We start from the raw sequence: 20,524 nt of genomic DNA on the forward strand, positions 1-20,524 counted from the left end.
AATCTAATATTCCTGCCAGAAACACTTTACGTGTGTTACGTACGTGCTCAATAAAGGTTGGGAAACTGGAGTAGATTTCTGTCTTCATCGTCTACGCTGGATAAAATCCAGCAGAGGGCGCTGTGGTGCAGAGACAGAAAATCTGTCACTCTGACACATTGCCAGGAGTGGCTGCAGCATCGATACCATCAGCTCCTCCTCCTCCTGTCCGCAGCATCTCTCTCGCTCTCTCTTCGTACCAGTTCAACCAGACGGACGGAGAGTGCGAGGCACACGCGTGTTTATGGTGGCAGTGCATATGACGGTAAGCCCTGAAAATAGAATCTCTGTGTTGATTATTTTGTTCATCAAATCAGTGTCCTGTGACTGACTAATTTGCATTCGTGAATGTGTATTTTTACTGATTTCTATTTTTTCAAACAAGTGGGCCAGGGGGGCGGGGGTGGTATTTGTGTTTATGTGAGCAAGTGGCGCCGCAGACGGGACTATAAAGTGGAGTGACGCGAGGCCAGGCTGCTGTGATGGATGCAGCAGGTCAAGTCGCTAATGATCACGCGTAGATTATCGGAGCTTGAGGTCGAACTCTGGCATGATCCACTGCACCCTTGGATGACACCTGGCCGAGTGGGGGTGGGGTGGGGGGTTGTTACTAAATGGAATCTCTAGCATCATTGTGGACGTATAAACAAAAGGCCTGGCTTGTTGAAATTGAAATGTGAAAAGAGAAAATGTGACACAATGTGTGGTGCTGATTTAACTCTTCCCAATTAAAGTGTTTTTCAATTCGCATGCGTCGGGCATGGATAATTCAGCTCTCTTTTGGGAACACCTTTCTATTTTGGTTTGTCTCTAAAGTCATGATTCAAGGGGCTTTCCTAGAAACAAGCAACCATGTCCAATCCAAAGCAGCTTTGACTTAGTTTTCAGTCATTTGCATCAAGTGTGTTTTAGGCTGATACTGCTGATGCTGCGGGCATGTGGAGAGGAAGGGGAGGGGTTGGGTCATCTAAAGGTAAGCACATTGAGTGCATGTCGTCCACAGCCGGCCGCCTCTTGTCCTGATTGAGTGTTGTCTGACGGTCAGGTTGTCCTTGAACTGCAAGCGTGCACAAAGAAGGGCACTCATGTGCTCGTTAGCACTTCTGCTTTTGCCCAATTCTTACACTGCGGATCTATCTGATCCAAATCAGTCCTAAAGATGACAATGAAAGCGTGTGTTCCGATGTTGTTTTCAACTACATGTTGTCAATGTATCCCCCGTTGAAAGCCTTGCTATTTGTTTAATCTCGCCAAAATCAGCAGAGCACGCTAACATGTGATTTGACACTGCATCAAAGCCTGGTTGCCTGTGGCCTTGGCTTGCACTGTCGGGGGATGCTGATACATGCGTGATTGATTCATTATGTCTGACCTCTACAATGTCTGAACAACGATCAATTCAGCAGATCTCTGCCAGGGAAGCCACCAGGGTGTAGGGAGTGTGGGCCTTCAGCACCTTGCAGTATGTATACGATGCACGCTCGTTTGTGCGCGTGTGACTATGCAGGTGAGACATGTTGTCAGGGTACATGAGTGCAGCACATTGATGTAACCTTCAAGGTCATTTTATGGGACAGAACCGAGGGGAAGAGGATGAGGAGGTGCAAGGGAAAAATAGAGACTAATGAGGCGCCAATTGAGCCGGCGGCCATATTGTGGGGTAAACAAACCTTTGCGGATCAGTGAGCAAACGCCAAAGCTGAGTAGATTGCGTGTTCCTTGAAAGTTGCTTTGCAATGCGCCATTCACGGGTGTAACAACAAAACCTTTTTTTAATTTGTTAGATACCAAATAATGTAATATAAGAAAAAAATGTGCGAAAAATGATAATGGTCATCATTTTAAGGTAATAATGTTGTAACCATGAGGAAAAAAGATGTTAAAAAAATAATTTTCATGCATATATGTCAAAATTCACACGCAATCAAAACGAAGCAATCTAGGACTAAGTCCAGAGATTCACCATGCAAATTCTATGAATACAATTCTATGAATTGTTATGTTACATTAAAAAATAAACTAATACAAAATAAAATTATAAAAAAATATTGTTATATTGCAGCATTGGTATTATCACATTTCAACTTTATTTTCATGACTTTACTTTTGACAAATCATGAGTTTTTCCCTTTTAAAATTATAACATTACTATTTCATAATAATAGTTTGCCTGATTCAAGTATTCTTTCAACATTGACTCTTCTTTTACTTTGTATTGTTACCCTAAGACTTTTCTGTGCATTTTTTCTTCCACTTTGCTTTGATGAAAAAAAAAAATGCAAATACTTGCAATACTGCGCTGGCAAATATGTTGTAGATTCAAATGTGCGACAACATTATTTGTAAATGTGTGTGAAACAACAAAGAGGGCTGTAATTACTTTCCTAAGCTTTTTTTTTCTTTTTTGCACAGTGAAAAGACACAGTGTGCGTGTGCGCGTGTGTGTTTGAGGTAGAGCATGCGTAGACTCCAAACTGCCTTTGTCTGGAAGGTGGCTTGTTCTCTTGTGCTCCTCCCCACAGCCACAGGCAGGACGCGAGATGAGGAGGTTAAACACAGAGAATCACGCCTCCGCTGCTCTCACTTTCTTACAACCCGTGTACTTAAATACACGCACACATGCACACGATTTACATTTAACATGGTGCACGTGTCGGCTTAAGAAGTCAGCAAATATGCGTAATTTCATGTATTAAAACATTGATTTGTATAAGTCTGCAACAATCTTGCTGATTGTTTGGATAACTTGAAGGCCACAAGATTCCAGTTCTTCAAGGGTTAACAACAACCGTTTTGACTCAAGCATCGTTGTAAAAAGCTATTAGTTTTTCGAAAAGCGACAGGACACAGGAGAAAACGCAACTCATGAAAGATTCAAACTCCAAACCTACTTGTCATGAGCAACTTAAATGTTAGAGGAGGCCTCAATTTTTCATCAGTGTTACTCAGGGGCCACAGAGGACCACACACTTCCTCACCAGATGCATCACAAACATCTTATTTTAAAGATGCACAAAATATGCGCTCTCAATATATTTAATTTTTAGATTCGCTATCATTACTCAAAGGAAAAGGGTGCGAACAACAAAATGTACACACACGCAATTTTTTTTCTAGGCAACACAAAACCTGTGAACAAGAAACCAACGTTAAGTACAAAATCTCATTTTATACAATTTTTTTGGTATATTGGCATATTGTTCCAAATCCAAAGCCTACTCATGGTGTAGAATAGGGCAATATAAGACCAACTAAGGGATCTCCCCCCCACCTGCGGCCCCTTCTCAAGGTTTCTTTTTTTTCCCAAGATTTGTTTTCCTCAGTTTTTCCTTGTTCAGGAGACTGTGGGCATGTGAAGCTCTTTGAGTCTTTTCTTTGATTAAGGGCAATAGAAATAAATTTGACTTGATTTAGCTTGACACTTGGTGATAGTACAACTTAAAACAACAGTATAGAGTATTTGCTGTCTTTTTTTTACATATAGGTAGTTCTTCATTCATTTTATTCTTGATTTTGTATTTTCCATTTTTTATGGAAACTGTTGCTTGAATGTTTATTAGCATATTTTCGATTTCCGGGGGGGGGGGGGGGGGGGGGAATCAGGTTTGACACATTTTTTTGTTCATCCCTCGCAACAGGCAATACTATTCTTGTATTCTATTCTTTTATCTTATTATTCTGTCTTGTTAGCTGTGCACCTCTCAAAGTCTTTGCTTCTTTTTATAGCGGCACCTTCTCCACTCCAATGAACGCATGCCATCTTTTCTTCAGACAGCCAGTTGAAGCCTTGGCCATATTTTTCTTCCCTACCATCATTACAACAAAACCTTCAGCTGGCTCTATGATTTGCCTTCACCTCTCACCAATCATTTTACCATGCAGCTCTCCCTCCCCCACCCGCTCGGTACTTCATTGCCACTTGCTCATTGCATTTACTCACTTGCACATCACAAGGCTTGAGAGAAAATTCTACCGCAAACTCTTTTTTTCTCTCTGCAGCACCTGTCGTTCAAGGTTTTTTTATTCTCTAAGAATAAAAGATGTGACTCAGACTACTGAGTCTATGCCTTCTTTATCCACGCTGTCTGCACATTTCCTGCTTTATGTCTGACTGTTTGGGATGTTTGTGTGGGCAAAGGCTAACTTCCTCCCAATCCCAAACAGAATCCCCGCGCATTTATGGAATCGCTTGACACTATATTTGAACTCCTCTCTCATTTTCTTTGTGTCTTCCTGTGAGGGTTAATGGCTTTCCTCCAGGGTGGAGGGGCTTTGCTAATAACAATGCAGAGCCACCGTGCAGGAACAGACAACTTCTCCCCATGACACCCCTGTCGGGCTTTAGGTCCGTCTGTGGTGTGCAGGGCTCGATAAATCCATAAACACTAACCTGACATGAGCTCACACACTGCAATCTATTTTTGCTTTAATTAATGCCCATTCCGGTGTCATTTCTCTTTGTTTTCTTTGTTGTTTTTCCTTCTGTCTATCCTCACACACGTAGATAGTGGAATAATTGCTACACTTGGTAAAAGCAGCGCGTAAAAAAACAAAAAACAATCAAGAATAAGGACCTGTTCATCAAAACGGTTGTTTGTGTGCACGCTGTCAAATTGGTTTCTTTTCTTCTTTGTCTCCTCTCACTCACTGGTCACCGGCTGAGCGCGTAGGTGGCGTCTCGACAAACTGTGCATGTTTTAACTGAATCTGTCCTTCATGGCTTTACCATTTCAGAGGTGTTGATTGTGTTAATGAGTGGGCTATTTTTAGCAGACGTGTAAATGGCAAGGAGTCAAACCTTTTGTGCCGGAGCCTGCATGCTCATGAATGAGCAATGGCAATTCTTCATCTCACTTGAGCAAATAAATCCTGTTACTGGTCCATGAGTATTTTCTCATGCATTGTAGCAGGTAGGCGACATTGCCCGCCTGTGCGCAACGTGGAAATAAATCAGCTTTTCTTGCAGATGATCCGATTTCCACTTTCTCCTCATTCATCAAGGTATGAACACCCACTCTGACCCCAAATCCTGTTAGAGCCTGCATTGTGATGACAAATGAATTCCCCTGGGCTACAAAAGAGCATCAGAATATATCTAGGAGGGAAATGAGAGAGGAAGGCAGGGTGGATTATTGGGGTTTCTTCATGGATGAAAATGGGATTGATTATGTCAATCTCTCTTATTAACTATGTATTATCATTCTAAAAAAAGGAATTGATGAGGCATTTTTTTGGTTTTAGAAATGAAGCTGGGCCTGTGTTCAGAATTACCCAGTGACATTCCCCACATTTATTGCACACAATAAATAAATTAATATATAAATACATACATACATTAATAAATAAATAATTAAATTAATAAATAAACCAGTTTTAGGTGGTGTGAGGTCAAGCGCATGTGTAGTAAAATGTTAACTTGACTGAAGTAAATGGTAAATCGCGTTTCCACCTTTAAGGTACACAAAAAAAAAAAAAAGACTCCTTATTCAGATATGTATAACGGCGTTCAGTATTTTGCTCCAATGGTCATATGAAAGCTGAGAGACAACCCCACTTGACAACCTGAGTCAAGAATTGGAGCCTCTGTTGTACTTGAAGGAGTTGGCGAGAGAATGTGGCCAATCTTAAAATCTTTTTAAAAGGTTATGTTACATTTAGTGACACTTGATCATTCCTTGTGTTATAAAAAAATAGGTTAACCACTGTAATAATGCAATACTTGTTCAATGTCTTCAGTGACGAATGAGCATAATTAGACAAGTCACAGATGAGTCTTATTTTTTAAGTGTGAAAAGAAGATAAATCAATAAAAAAAAAAACAAGAAGAAGCAACGCCTACACAGCAGCTAATCACTGCTGTCCAAGTTGCACTAATATCTAGTGATGGGAAAATGAAGCTTCAAAATTTGCTTCATGAACCATTTGTTGTATTTTTGAGTCCTGTAGATGGCACTGATGCTTTAAATAAAGGGTTTAAAAAAAATGGCAAATCAGTGTGCTTTCAGCCCAATGTTGAACAGAGAGTGGCATTTATTGGAGCCCAAAAATACTACAACTGCTTCATGAAGCAGATTTGAAGCTTCATTCACCCATCACTACTCATATCTAATGTTAACAGTGCACCCCACCATCTCTTCAGCTTTTTCAGAACATCATCCCCATGCTCAGTCATCCACATGGCTATTAGCGGTCATTTCTGGGCTCAATGAATCATCTCTGGGTGGAGTGGTAGTGGAATACAGTACTAGGTAACGATGGAACCTCGATTAGGTCATGCTGGAGTCTCCTGCTTCGGATTTGTGTCTGCATATTTCATGTCACCTCCGGTGTATGTTGATGTTCTCTTTGAGGCCGATCATCCCTTGGAAATCATATTTACCATTAGACAGTTTGAACATATACTTTTTATGCGCTTTCACTGCCAGTTTATTTTACATCCCAACAACAACAAAAATCCATAGGTACCCTTTAGTAATGCTATTGTGTCTTCCTCAAGATTACCTCTCCGCTGTTTGGCAGAACTGAATGGGGAAGACTGGAGGAGAATGGCTGCATGATTAAGCTTGATCCTTCTGGTGGATTTTAAGAACATGAAAGAAAGTCAATGTGTATAAGGAGGGAATTTCTGCATTTGATGACAAGACTAGCATGTTTTGTAGTGTAGAATTCATTTAGAATCAATTGGCTGGTGTACACACACGTTTCACACACAGTTGAGCCATGGGAAAGGGTCTAAAATTATACACAGATGAAAAGGACGATATTAGAGATTAATTACGAGCACACAAATACACTGTACTGTATGTGCAGTAGCAGAGAAGCTGTTTGTCAAGGGATAACTGCTACACTGCATTTTTATGTAAGCACAGCGCTAAATCTAATGATGTCATGTGCGACCACTCCACAGCCATAAATTATTGGTTATGCTCATGTCAACGCTTTTTGCATTTGTGTCGCCTCTTTCACTTCTTCCTCACTCTCCTGGAATTCACACATTGAGAATGTGGATGAAACAGAGGAGATGCGACAGGAGTGTGAGCGTATAAGTGTGTTCACGTGTGCAGAGCGGGGGTTGCCCCTGGGACCATGCTGTGTAGAACCTGTCTGTTCTCCAGTGTGGGGGTGCGTGTGTGCGTGTGTGTGGGGGGGGGGGCAATAAAGCAGAGTGCCAAAGACAAATGACTTCTGTAATATCCACATGTGCTAGTGGACACACAACAAAAGCGGTGAGGGAAGGCGAGTGTCTGTGCGTGTGTGTGTGTGTGTGAGCACCCGTTGGTCGTGGTTGGTTGGCTTTGTGCGAAACAACAGGCATCTCTTAGCTGCATCCGACATGAATCCGAATCGTGGTTTAAACGTGACAGAGGCCTTAATATTCATTAATATGCATTGATAATCTGTATTATGTATCCTCAATTTAGTAATCTGTGCCCTCAATTTATTAATCTCTACGCTCAGTTCAGCACGACGGTAAAAGATGAAAAACAAACAAAGAAGAAAGCTAGTCAAAGACTTGGGGATTGATGGCCAACAAGTTCAATCTTGGTTTCATTGACAAATAACACATTTTCCCACAAGCGTTTGGAAGATTTCAAGTGTGTACTTTTTCCCCATGGCGTTGTTAGAATAATAATATGCTCTGGAAATTCTTTTGGATAATTCTCCTACTACGTTTGAAAAATGAAATCCGTGGAAGCTCTCTGCAGGTTTGTGGCATAAGATGCGACTACAAATTAAAAAAATCAGTAAAAGCTTGCTCGAAAATCTGTGCTTTATTTTATTTATTATGTTAATTAATATAATATAATAATATATATTGATGTTATATATATATATATATATATATATATATATATATATATATATGTATATATATATATATATATATATATGTAATATAATTAAGAAATATTTAAAAAAAAAATTGTTTTTTAAATCACAAAAACCTAAACTTGTTACAGCCACTGTAGCTTCTCTGTAGCATACAAAGCCTGTCTCGCCGTCAATGTGTATCATTTCAACATACTTTTTTCGACCAATTACTGTACTATTTTCCTTTTCATACAGAGCTTTGACCTTATCTTGAGGCATATTAAGAGTGGCCGTGACTGAAGGTCAGTGGGACATCACCACGCCAGCGCGCATTAATATACTTCGATCCACAAGAACATCAGTGCACCCACCGAATAAAAAACTTTACAATCCCAGCATTACCTTACACAAATTCCTGCTGCTGATGCTACCTGCAAAATTCATCCCTTCCCCTACCATCATTCCAGCTATGCCAGAACAGCAACTTGGCAAAAGGACAGATTTCACAGGAAACGTATACTATAAGAGGCTGCAGTCAAAGCGATTATGAGGAAACACAGTAAAGCACAAATCACTTCTCATTCTTACAGATATGCCAACAAAGGAAATCCAAAACTGTTCCATCTCGGTGCACAAGCAGTTGTCGTGCTGCACAGTCGGAGATTGTTCAGCTTGGGGATTCTCATGTAAACCTAAAATAAAAACACCATGTTCTATCGCTTATCTTATTCACCAGTAACATTCTAAAGGATGTCTGTAATAATAACTCAGACAGCACAACATAATATGGAAGCGTGTTGTCCTTTCAATGAGAGCTATTATGTGCTCATTAGCAGTCCATAAGGGACGCTACCTTCATGAAATTTGTTCACTCCGCTCTTGTGATCTGTTCAAAAACAGTCTTCTATAGCTCTTCCTATATATGGAAATATTAACATCCATTCGGAGCTGTAGCCTTCTTGTCACAACTCTTCTCTGTAATTATTATCTATATCATGGGTGTCAAACTCATTTTTGTGGACGGGCCACATCACAGGTTATTATTTCCCTCAGAGGGCATTTATGACTTATATTATCACATATACACAACAAATTGATGGAAAGCCAGTTTTGAAATCAGAACCCAGTAAGTACCGGTAGTTGTTTGTTCAAATATTTCTTAATTTATCTTAAAGGGGGAGGATTGGTAACAAATAAATGGCACAATGTCACATCTCCATGTTGTTAAAAGTGAAGAAAATGTGCCAGAAACAGGAAGATGAGGCACACAATTTGCCCTTCGTGGGCCACATGAAATGAGATTGTGGGCCAGATCTGGCCCCCGGGCCATGAGTTTGACACCTGTGATCTTCATGATGTCTACATCATCTCCCACTAACAACCATTCTTGCTTGAATTTAATAGTAACATTTCAAGGACAAGACGCAGTGTGTTGATTTCCTGTTCTATGAACTTGTTGGCTTTATTTTAGTTCCTTTGAGGGGCGTTGACATGAAGCTCGTACAGTCCAGGCACTCACTAAACTTGGATACTTCTGAGATTAGATGAGCTTTGCCTCTGGTTTTTCATTGCATTAGGGATGTGGTTATTGACTACAAAAAAGGACATGCCTCTCTGTATCTCTTGTTAACAATGCAGGTATTTGCTCATTTATTTTTGGACCCGTGAGGTGTGTTTGTGTAGCATTGGGAGTCACGGTTGATGCACAGCAGAAACTACAGTATGCATGAGCTGCCGGTTTAAAAGCATCCCGCTAACCTTCGGAAGTGACCGTCTCTTTCTGGCCTTGACCTTTCTCGCTCACCAAAGTCCATAGATGGATTCTGTCGTTTTCATGGATGATATTGCCATGCCAACAGAAGCTGGACTGCTCTTTTGTGCTTTGGTTTTGCATCTTACGTTTCTCCCAAGCAGGGTTCAGGTGTCATGCAAAGCAAAGAAAATCTTTCTTACAAACCTTGCTCACCTCATGCTCGTGGCCGGGAATACTCAGTCGGTCTTATTTTATTCATCCACATTAAAACCAAACAAAATGGGAGGAAATGAAAAAAGGTAACTTTGATTCATACTGGATTGCATCATGTTAATGTATATTTTTTTAAAGATATAAATGGAGAGTAACTGTTTTTTTTTTTATTAGTGATTCATAATCATATAAAGAGACTGGCCGACGTCCTTAGTGCTCTTTGAATCTATGCTTCTAAGTTTGTGATAGGGAAGTACACGATTCAGGTCAATGAAGGTAGGCTTCATCTCAAACCTCTCCAGGTTTTGGAATACTTTTGCCCTGGTGCCATGTATATATAAACCGTACATGTTACAAATGTATATAAAACAAAATTTTAAAGACTATGAAATATGTCTTGTTCCAATTGAAAGTCTTTTAAATGTTTATATGATGGCATCTCAGTAAATTTTCTCCAAAACGCACTTGCGCACTCTCTCACGTATCCCTTCTGTTCCCCTGGCATTTCAAATTATTTCCGAGTATGCTCTTGTAATTAGCTAATCATTTGTTTGTGTGCACCAATTGAGGGTAAATATTAGCAGTGAGGCAGCGTGGAGCAGAGAGCATAAGCCTTATAATTTGTTTGCGCGCTTGTCTATTGACTTGATTTGCTCCTCATTTTGCAGCAGTTGATGTTCTTGGTATAATGCCAGAAATGAACGGTAGAACATTTGTTACAAAAAGAAAATGTAGAATGTGAAGTTAAAGCACATGATACACATGATATTACTGTCCTATTACACATCATACTAAACGTCCCTGCTCGTTGGATACCAGACCTCATATTCAAGTTGCAACATGATGAGCTCTTGAACGTTCTCATTTGTACTCTCTATTGAGATGACTTTGCTTGCTACATTTGACCAAATGCAACCTCACAATGACCATAAGAAAGAGAAGCTGCTGTCCTTTTTTTGGGTTCGCTCAGCGTCACACGAAGAGAGGCCACCTGCTAATGAGGACTGATACCCCTGCTGTACATACAACTGCAGGAGCTCAGTTTGCAAACTTGAAAGCTACTCAAGTATTCATGAGGACGGAGTGGAAAACATGTAATTGCAGGGACAGCAGCGTAGGTTTGTGGTTAGAAAGTTCTGGCTTTGAATCTCAGCTGCATCCTTTCCGTGAAGCATTTCGATGATTTCCCCTTGCTTGTTGGGTTTTCTTGCTTCCTCCCACATTCCAAAAACATGCATGTTAGCTTCACTAAAATTGTCTTTATCATTAACCTAATGGTAGGGTTATTTACGCAAGTCAATATTTTTGAAAAATTTTTAACAAGCATATTAGTATTTTTGTTGCAAAGAAAGCAGGCGTTCTGTTGTGTTCTGTTGTTGAACATGAGCGACTCGTGGTAGAATCAGCCATATGGTGTGCTTGAGGAGTGTGTTAACCCCCTGTAGAGATCAGGACAACAATATGGATTTATCTGCGCTGAGCTGGTGCTTTGCTTTTGCTCTTCAACACGAGCATGTTTTCGCCTGCTTGCAGAATGCAGAACCTCAGCCACGGTTACACAATACACCGTGAATGCAAAACAAATACGTTTGACGCCTGACAATGTTTTGTCCCAGGTCTTTTTAATTTCACTGCCTCTTGAAAAAAATCACTCATTACAAATCATTTTACTCCCTTCTTCGTCTTCCTCTTGACCTCTCGAAGTCATCCCCGGAGTAATTCCAGTCTAACAAGCAAACAGTGCAGCCCGAGCTTCCCTTCTCATTCATCTCAGTCCTTTCATGCCGCTCAGTGACCATGCTTCAACACATAATTAGCTGAATTACAAATGATGGACTTGGACCTGAAAATATAACATTCTTGCTTTTACATTTTAGACATACAATGATTTTGACTGCCCTCATAGGAGTTACAAAACAAAACTACTTGATGCAACCAACAATTGATGATGATGAGCTTTTCTTTGAAATCGTCTTTCCCTTAAACTTCACACACAGAAAAATATATAATTAAAAAAAAATGCTTTTGAGGTTATTCTTAAAATGAAAGGAGCATGTTGTCTTACAGGTGTTTTTTTTTCTTTCAGATTGAAGAGTCCTGAATGCAGTCATCCCTTACTGCTTTGCTTGCTCAAAGGGAATGCGAGACGAGCGGTGAGCTGATGTAAAAAAAAAAAAAAAAAAAAAAAAAAGAATTCACCAAACTCTATATTTGGAGGACCACATCAAAGCATCAAAAACGTACCTCAACAAAACAGAGAGGGAAAACAGTCATTTCTAAGTCGATCAATGGCCTCAGGCTCCCGAATTTCTTTTGGGATTACTAAAATATCTGCCTGGTATCTTTGAGCGCTCAAAAGAAACACTCCAAAATGAGCATCCCAACTAGTTTCAAGGGACATGGGGTTGTTGAGAGAGCGGAAAAGATCACACACAAAGCTCCAATCCAATTCCCATGCACTGGTGATGATAACGCCAATCAAATAACTTCTTTGAGTGATCAAGGAGGATTGTTAGAGGACACAGGGTGCATTTCGACCTCGCTCCCACCTTTGGTATCACAAAGTGAATCCCACGACAAGATGATAATCTGGGGCTCTGAGCAACATTGTTCAGAGCCTGGCCTCAGAGAGATCGAGCTAGTGGAGTGTCCGGACATACGCACATTCTTGAGAAATGAAGACGATGACGAAGACGAAGATGGGGGAAGCGCAGGAGAAGGTAAAGATGAGGGTCCAATGTCAATATCCTCCAGTTCAACGGCCAGTTCTACTTCAACAGGAGTGAGAAGGAACGACAATGACAGCAACAAAGTGGAGAACAGAACTCACAGGGACAAAGAAGAGTGGAGAAGGAAAACACGTCATCGTGCAGAGCAAGATGATTGTGAGGCAGCCTTAACTGAAGAAGAGAATACCAACACAAGAAGAGGAGGGCTCAAGCAGTCCAAGTCGGAAACAAATGCGTTAATCTCCAATCTGTCAACAATCAACCTCACCGGAAGTTTGTCCAGCACCCTGGATTCTAGACGTGAAACATTTATCTGTCTGCCCAGCTCTATGACCAACGTTTGTTACGCCAACAACACTACCTCTGCCCAAGCTCTAAGGAGAACAGCTCAAGTAGATGACAACCCTGCACCAATGTGTTATCAGGACAAACGTGGTCAATGCCACAGTCGGGATGACGGAAAGGATGAGAAAAGTCAGTGCAAAAATGAATCATCCTCTGATAGTGGTCTGGGCCAAAGAAGAAGGGCTGGTTTTGAGGAAAGGGTTCTCCCACCCAGGCAACAACTGGTCAGACCCCTGTGTCAGTCAGAAATGGGTCGAGGCCAAAACTTAACAGAGTTTAGTGCTCAGGGTGCTGAAATTGGACGACCACCCTCCAACAATACCACAACAGTTTCACCGAGCCACGCTCACAAAAAGCTTACAAAATCATCTTTACGTGAACCATCCGATTTTTCACATCTGTACAACACATACGGAGTCTTCCAATCCAGACTGCCCAACCAGGCAGCCAAAATGGAAGATTTGTCAGTGGAAAAGCAGCCAGGAACAATTACAAAGTCTACTTCTAACACCTCCAAATCTTCCACCATGGAGAAGCAACCCCAGTCTCAGTTCACCTACAGACGGAATTGCTCCAGTCCTAAAAAGACATTTACACCTCCTCACTCCCCTCTCAGGACACCCCAGGGCTCACCAAACAGGCAAGCCTCACTGCACCTCATCTCTAAGGATGCACATAGAGGCCTGCAAAACACCCCATTAGGAGGCCGCCCTGATGTAAAGCCATCAGCTCAGGGCCACAATGGTGCGCGCATGAGAGCACCAGTTACAACCCACATAAATCCAACCGCAATCCCCAAAGCGCCTCTAAACAACCAGCAAAGCACCCCCAATTCAAGCCATAACTCAAGCCCCAAAGAGAGCTCTCCTTCACTAAAACTCAAACCTAAAGGAGTCCGCCCAAAAATCATCACTTACATTCGTAAAAATCCTCAGCTGAAGCCTCAGGCTGCTGACGGACCTTATCAGGTATCTTCTTTACCGGCAAGGTTGTCCACATATACACACAGTGCAGGTGCAACATCTAGTTCCTTCAAGGATACTCCTAAAGACCCCTTCAAGCCTGAAAAAGAAACCAGAGGGACCCCAGTACTCAGTGCCTCCAACTTGCTTTACGACAAGTACCACAAAGACATGCAAACAAATATCTTCCCATCGGGACTGCTGAGTAGGAGTATGCGGGCTTCGGGACATACAAACACTGTCCCACCAACACATACACACAGCTATACAGCGCCGCCAAAGCTGGCCAGCAAAACGGGGGAATTCTATGGAGCACACTCAGAGGTTGGTATGCCGTACTCAACGTTATACAAGTTGTTGATTTTTTGATTAGAGGAGGGGATTCTCATTTTTATTTCTGACCACAGACCAAATATAAAGGTATTGTGTCCATTATTTTCAGGTCGCAAGATCAGCCAGTTTTAAAGAAGGTTCTGCAGAGGACCCACTACAGCTTCGGACAGCTGCTCAGCCCGGAGGGAGTGGAAGTCTCTTGCGCTCTGGCAGAGGTCTGCGCTTAGGCCTGGGAGCTGTGAACAGGACACCTTCAGGCTCAGTCAAGGGCAAAGGACAAAGTCAAAGTCAGAGGTCAACAATCAGCCAACCAATCCAACAAGTCTGCCCAGCATCCAACCAGAAGAGCCACAATACCACAGGTAAAACAAACAAACAAAAAAAAAAATTAACTACCAGAAATTCCTTTGCAGCAGTGACTAGATGGCTTGATAAATTTGGCTCGAGATGAAAGCAGCTCATTAAGAAGCATTCGCTCAAATTCGGGTTGATCTGTTTGGAGGGCTTCAAGATGCAGGAGAGATGTCCTGCTCCAAGAAGCTACGTCTATGAAGCAAAATTAATAAATACCCAACCTGGTTCACACTTACCCTCCTCGAGGTGAATTGCCAGTTCAGCCCACTCACTTTCTACCTCTGGCACCTGCAGTCCAAATTATGTTGCAGAGTGGCTGTCGCCGTTACACTGAAGCTAGAAATATGCTCCTCATTCTACCTACTGATGGGTTGAAATTCCATTTCTCACCTCCATACATATTTAAACTGCTCTCGCCCTGGGTTTAATAACGTGAAAATGAAGGTAGAAATACAGGCTTGTAGTGCAACACATCCTGAGATAGAAATGTATATGATATCTATACATTGAAATTTTATTAGCATAGTGCTATAATGTGCCTCGTCTTCTTATTATAATCTCAGTTGATTCATGCTGCTTGGCCTTCTGGGATCCGCAAGCTTTGAAGTGAACTCTAATTAACTCTTAATTAATGTCATCTTCCTGCGTGCATCCATCTCACCCCCCTGCTGCTGCCAGTCCTACAAACACAGCATGCAATCTAACATTTTGTACAGCATTAAGTTCCCATTGACATATTACCAGACCTGCATCATCCTCTTCAGAATCATGTGAAAATTGACTGATTTCAAATCGGCAGCAGGCGGAGCAGGATTTATGCTGTTCTGGTTTAAGTGGTTATTTGTCAGAATCTATTGTTGCAATACACTTGAAGGGGAGGAGCAGAAACAGGGACTGGTGGGAAATTGTGGCCTTTTTCTTTAATGATGCAGAGTTGTAAATTCGAGAGCAGTGAGCTTCAATCTCATGCTCAGAGCGATGGGCTAAGAGGCTGACAAGGAGCAAAGAGGGGATGCAGCAGCGATAGCAGCTTCAGCCTCCAGTCGCCCCACTTTTTCACAATACAGCTCCACACAAACAGAGCTCACATTTTCACCCATAAACTGTTTTTTCTTCATGGATTGATGTGTTGGGGGCTCTGCAGTACCCAGTAGCCAATTGCGGCAACTTCAGAAGAAAAGAGGGCTTCCTGCCTTATCTCTGCTGCCAGCATGGGATAACCTTTCACACCTATTCTAGACCTTGCAAGGACCAAAAGAGTGTGTGTGTGTCCCAAATAAATTACAGATTTTATTTTGCCTGCCTCATTGTATTTTCCTGATTGATTGACTTGACTGAAGGATTTATTGTCAAAACAAGCTCAGTCACAAATTGCCCCATGCATTTTAAACCCAGCGACAATGTCGGCATTAGATAAAATCCTCGGCATTAATTGAGCCTGCAAGGAGGACCACACAAAGCCAAAAGTGGCAGTGTGCAGCATTTGTAATTTTTGAAATTGTGGAGTGAGCAGAGTAACACAGAGAAGCCCGCGGAGAGCAAAATTCAGCACAGAATGATGAACGATTGTACTGGAAATAAATATCGTAGCTATGCAGTATTAGCCGTCTGGAAATATGTACACACTGCTTAATAATGCCCAATTTCTGCTTGACAAAGTGTGGTTTGGTCGGTATATGTCTCGATTGGAAGACTTTAAAAGAGTACCGCAGCACTTTTATTTCGGGTACCGAAAAATAATTGTACAGATATCAGACGAGAGAAAAAGCACATATGTCTTGTTAAAGGTTTTCAAAGGTTGAGCACAATTTTGTTAATTGAATAAAAATGTCGGTGAATGTCTCTACTGTATATCTCTGCTTTTATTTAACAAACCGTTTGAAAACCTATTTAACAAACTTTGTTGTTTTGTTGTTGTTGTTTTTATTCGTTTGTTATTGTAGCTGACGATGAGGTTTTCACGCTTCATGCGCCCGAGGCTCCAGGACCAGCACAGGCGCAGGTCATGACCTCCAGGTCCCTGCTTCCCAAAGCAAGCCAGTCAGGCCTTCGCGCCTCTGGCTTCAGCTCCACCCGACTACCCGTGGGCCGCTTGGCAGCGTTTGGCTTCGTCAGGAGTTCTAGCGTGTCCTCTGTTTCCTCCGCACACTCCGCCAACAGCGCACAGAGTGACCCGAGTAGGATGGCTCACCGTAAGTCTTGACATTTCCAACCTTGATTTTCGGGTCTGTTCTGCATAAATTGCGCTGACATAAAATGGCGGTATGAGGTTGTGTTTACAAATATGAAGGTAGAATCAGATCCCCAACAGTGGTAGAACAAAATGCCTTTGTGCACTTCCTCATTTCTCCAGCCTTGTGGTGAACCACTGCGGGTTACATTAGCTGCCAGCTTTATCACTACACGAGAGTGTCATTATCATCACCATCTTGTTTTCATTACCCCTTTCATGCCTCATTTGCATAAACATTCCCCATCCACATTCATTATGTCGTATTTACAGCTAAAGCTTTCTTCTTAACATCTTTTAACCCATTTTCATGAGGTCTTATCGTGTCGAGTATTCGACCCATCGGTTGAGAGTTTTGAGCGACTGACGTTCTTCAACTGTGCTGATTGAATTCAAAGCAAGAAAGAACATTGATACTAACCATACAGTGTGTTTTAGAACAATATTTTCGTTTTAAATGATTGCGCAGATGTATTCAATCATTTTCTAAGAAAATTGCCTACTCATGTTTTATGCTGCTGCATTAAATGTGCAGAACCATAACATTCCAGGACACGAAGCGTATGCTGGTCAGGTCAGTTGGCTGAATTTGGAAAAACTGCATGCGTTTTTAATGTGACCTACATAGCATGCTTGCTCGTTCTCTCCCAGTTACAGCTGACGTAAGCGCCTCAGCTCTCGTGTACGTCACGTTCCCTGTTACGTAATCCCGCTTCTCCATCCTTTCCCTTGAGCACTTGTTTCATCTTTCCTGTCGCCCTCCCATTGGTTGATCATGAGTGCAAGCTCTGTGCCAATGTGGGGGGAGGCCCTTTCTTTACCATAAGGAAAAGAAGAGGAAGAATTCTGCATCTCTGTACCAGAAAAGAAGACGACATATTCATGTTCTGACAGACAAGAACAATCGCACAAGCCTCAGAATTTACTCACCATCCTTAACATGACTAGATAAATTTGGGATTATGACAATTCCGACTATAAATAATTGCACTGTAAAATCTGCATGTAGCACAAAGTGTTGTGGGAAATAATGAGCTACAAAGTGAGCAACATGACGATTAGAAGGAGAACTTTGCATTAGTAATCATGGTTTCTAGCTACCAGGGGCTTCTTTTGATACTGTTTCCATGTGCGTGTGCGTGTGTTAGCAATACCTTATTCCACTCGTCACGCAGTCATTGTTCCCCCTCACGGCACACACCGAAATCCCATCAAAGAGCAGTCAGATTGACAGATGAGTTTTCACACATCCTTCCAGCGTTAGTCAGGGGAGTTGTACCTACCCAGAAAGTCGTTCTGAAACAAAGAGAATAGAAACCAGGCTCAGTTGCTCATTCGCACGATTGATCCACAGAAAAAGAGTTCCAATTTGGGCTCTGGATGATCCAGAAAGGCGCAATCATGAAGGAATAGAGCGATTTGGAGGCAAGGGTTGCCAAGTCTCGGTAATATGGGTTACAGGACGATTCCATGAGTTTAAGTCCCCCACGATCAAAGCTGATTAACCTGCTGAGATGAATGAAAAAAATGTCCACATTTTGTTTTAATATTTTATTTCTGCCACCTCCTAGTGGCCACTTTGAAGATAAAGTTGTTGTTTTTTTTTTTTATAAATGTGAAGATAGCAAAACACCGTGACAATGGAGCTCAATGCTGCCGATAGGTTTTGATGGTTTAGTCGATTGTTTAGTCCAGCAGTACTAGATGATCGAAACTGTCACAAAACCATTTGGTTGGACATGCTGAACGCTCTGCTCTGGACCCCTCGGGCACATTGTACATGCGTTATAGATCACCGGCAGGAAAAGTAATCAAATGCGCTTCACAAACTGTGTTTGCATATAGAGCTCTCTGTAAGTATTACAGTCTATCAACTGTGCAGTTATATGTTATTGCCGAACATTGATTAGCCATTAACGCAATCCTGTCGTCGTCCTAGCGCAGACATCCCCAAGGTGTTTCAGGGTGTGTGAGCACGAGCGATGCGTCCATGCATGTCAAGTACACTGGGAACACGCTGTTAATTCCGCTGTGATTGACAGTTTCTATTTCAGAGGTGGGGGGTGACGGGTGAACCCTGCAGATGAAGGCCCATTCGCATGATGGAAATTCAATAGACTAAACAAATACAGCAATAGCACTGCGGTCAATCTCTTCTTTAGGCAATAATAAAGTAACGTTGAAGTGGGTCCCGGGAAGGAAGTATGGGAGTGGGAAATGAAAGCGGTGTAGAGAGTCTGGCACCGAGAGGAGAGTGGATGTTGCACCCCAGATGCCACGGCTCAGAGCTAAGATCTGGCGTGTGACTCATGCTAGCTCACTGTGACCAGATGGTTTCCACGGCGCATGTGTGCATATAGTAGATACACACTAGAGGAGAAGCAAATGAGATGGCCGATTAGATATGGATGCCAGTTGGCAGCAAGTGGAAGAGAATGTATCATGGCAGCCATGGCGGCGTTGATGACTGAGCTCGCACTTAATTTCAACCATGTTCATGTTCATTTATCTCAAGAGTCTTTTATACATTTTGATTAATATTTATAGAAAAATTACTCTATACTAATGCCTGTCAGTAACCTGACATTCGACCGTAAAATCAAGCTTAAAAAAAAAAGCAAACATCAAATCAAGCTAACAAAAGCAAACGTCAAATCAAGCTAATAAACGCTAACATTAAATCAAGCAAACAAAAAAATAACATAAAATCAAGATAACAAAAGCTAACATAAAATCAAGTTAAGACGGGCTAATATCATTAAGATAACAAACGCTCACATGAAATTAAGCTAATCAATTTTGCTCACAGCGCTTCTGTGACAGTGTTGAGGAGCCTCACACTTGTCTTTTGTATAAACAGACACTTCAGTTTTTTTTCAGACGGAACTTTATCCTTGAACATTTTGCATCTAATCTTTCCCTCAGACTACCCAGGTCCATCCTTGCGGGGCCATTACTATGTGCTTTATGTATGCAGCTTTAACCTTGGCCTCCCCTCTACCACACACATATACAGTACTGCACTGGCGACATGCAGTACTTGGCATTCATAAGCGTTTCCTGCACATATATGGTGGCAGTATGCGCAGTTATGAGGTTTTCAGGACTGTAAAATTGCCTCTTTGCTACATTAACTGGTGCACTTCCCCAACAAAATGCATTACAGTAACATTTGGAATCTGCTCAGCATCAATCACATCATGGCTTAAGAGTAAATCAACAGTATTTGACAAATATCGAAGAGGTTATTGACGAGGTACGTGGAGGACTGCCAGCGTTTCATTAAGACAGATGATCTGTGCAATTTCAAACTTCCCACAAATGACAAGAAGCACGGACTAATAGACGGAACAAATTACAGGCTCGGATGAATTCTATCTCACTGTTTAATTACACAATGTGTCATGTGTGAGTCGGAGCGCAGAATGACGCTGACGTTTGACTGAGAGAGGCCACTGTTTTTCACAGCTACAAAATAAGATGAATTTCAAGAAGTGAATGAACATGCCTCGGTGTGATCCCCTTTTTCTAAAATCACGACAGCAAGAACAAGAATTAGGCTGCACAACCTTGTCAATAAATCAACCCCCAACTAACTGAGCATTGTTTTTTTTTGTTTTTTTAATATCCTTGCAGTTTGTTTTTTTTTTTTTTCATTTTCGCCATAAGACCAGAAGCTTGCCACGGGCTCCATCCGAGCTGCATCATCTCATCTTTCTTCATCTCGCTTTTTACATTGTTTGCTTCCTCCTGA

General features: G+C 41.7%; 1 protein-coding gene across 2 annotated transcripts in view; it reads left to right on the forward strand.

Moving 5' to 3' along the window:
• Positions 1 to 190: 190 nt before the first annotated feature.
• mtus2a (microtubule associated tumor suppressor candidate 2a) overlaps positions 191 to 20,524 on the forward strand; it is a 39,415-nt gene continuing 19,081 nt past the window's right edge. For both annotated transcript variants that reach the window (XM_088279249.1, XM_088279250.1), the window contains exons 1-4: positions 191 to 304; positions 11,904 to 14,177; positions 14,296 to 14,548; positions 16,484 to 16,732. In XM_088279249.1, coding sequence (XP_088135375.1) covers positions 12,189 to 14,177; positions 14,296 to 14,548; positions 16,484 to 16,732 — 2,491 coding nt within the window. In that variant the 5' untranslated portion in view covers positions 191 to 304; positions 11,904 to 12,188. The remainder of the gene's footprint in view (positions 305 to 11,903; positions 14,178 to 14,295; positions 14,549 to 16,483; positions 16,733 to 20,524) is intronic.

Source organism: Idiotropiscis lumnitzeri, chromosome 17 (assembly GCF_059441095.1).
Source record: "Idiotropiscis lumnitzeri isolate Australia: NSW breed Sydney's pygmy pipehorse chromosome 17, RoL_Ilum_1.0, whole genome shotgun sequence".
NCBI classification, from domain to species: Eukaryota; Metazoa; Chordata; class Actinopteri; order Syngnathiformes; family Syngnathidae; genus Idiotropiscis; species Idiotropiscis lumnitzeri.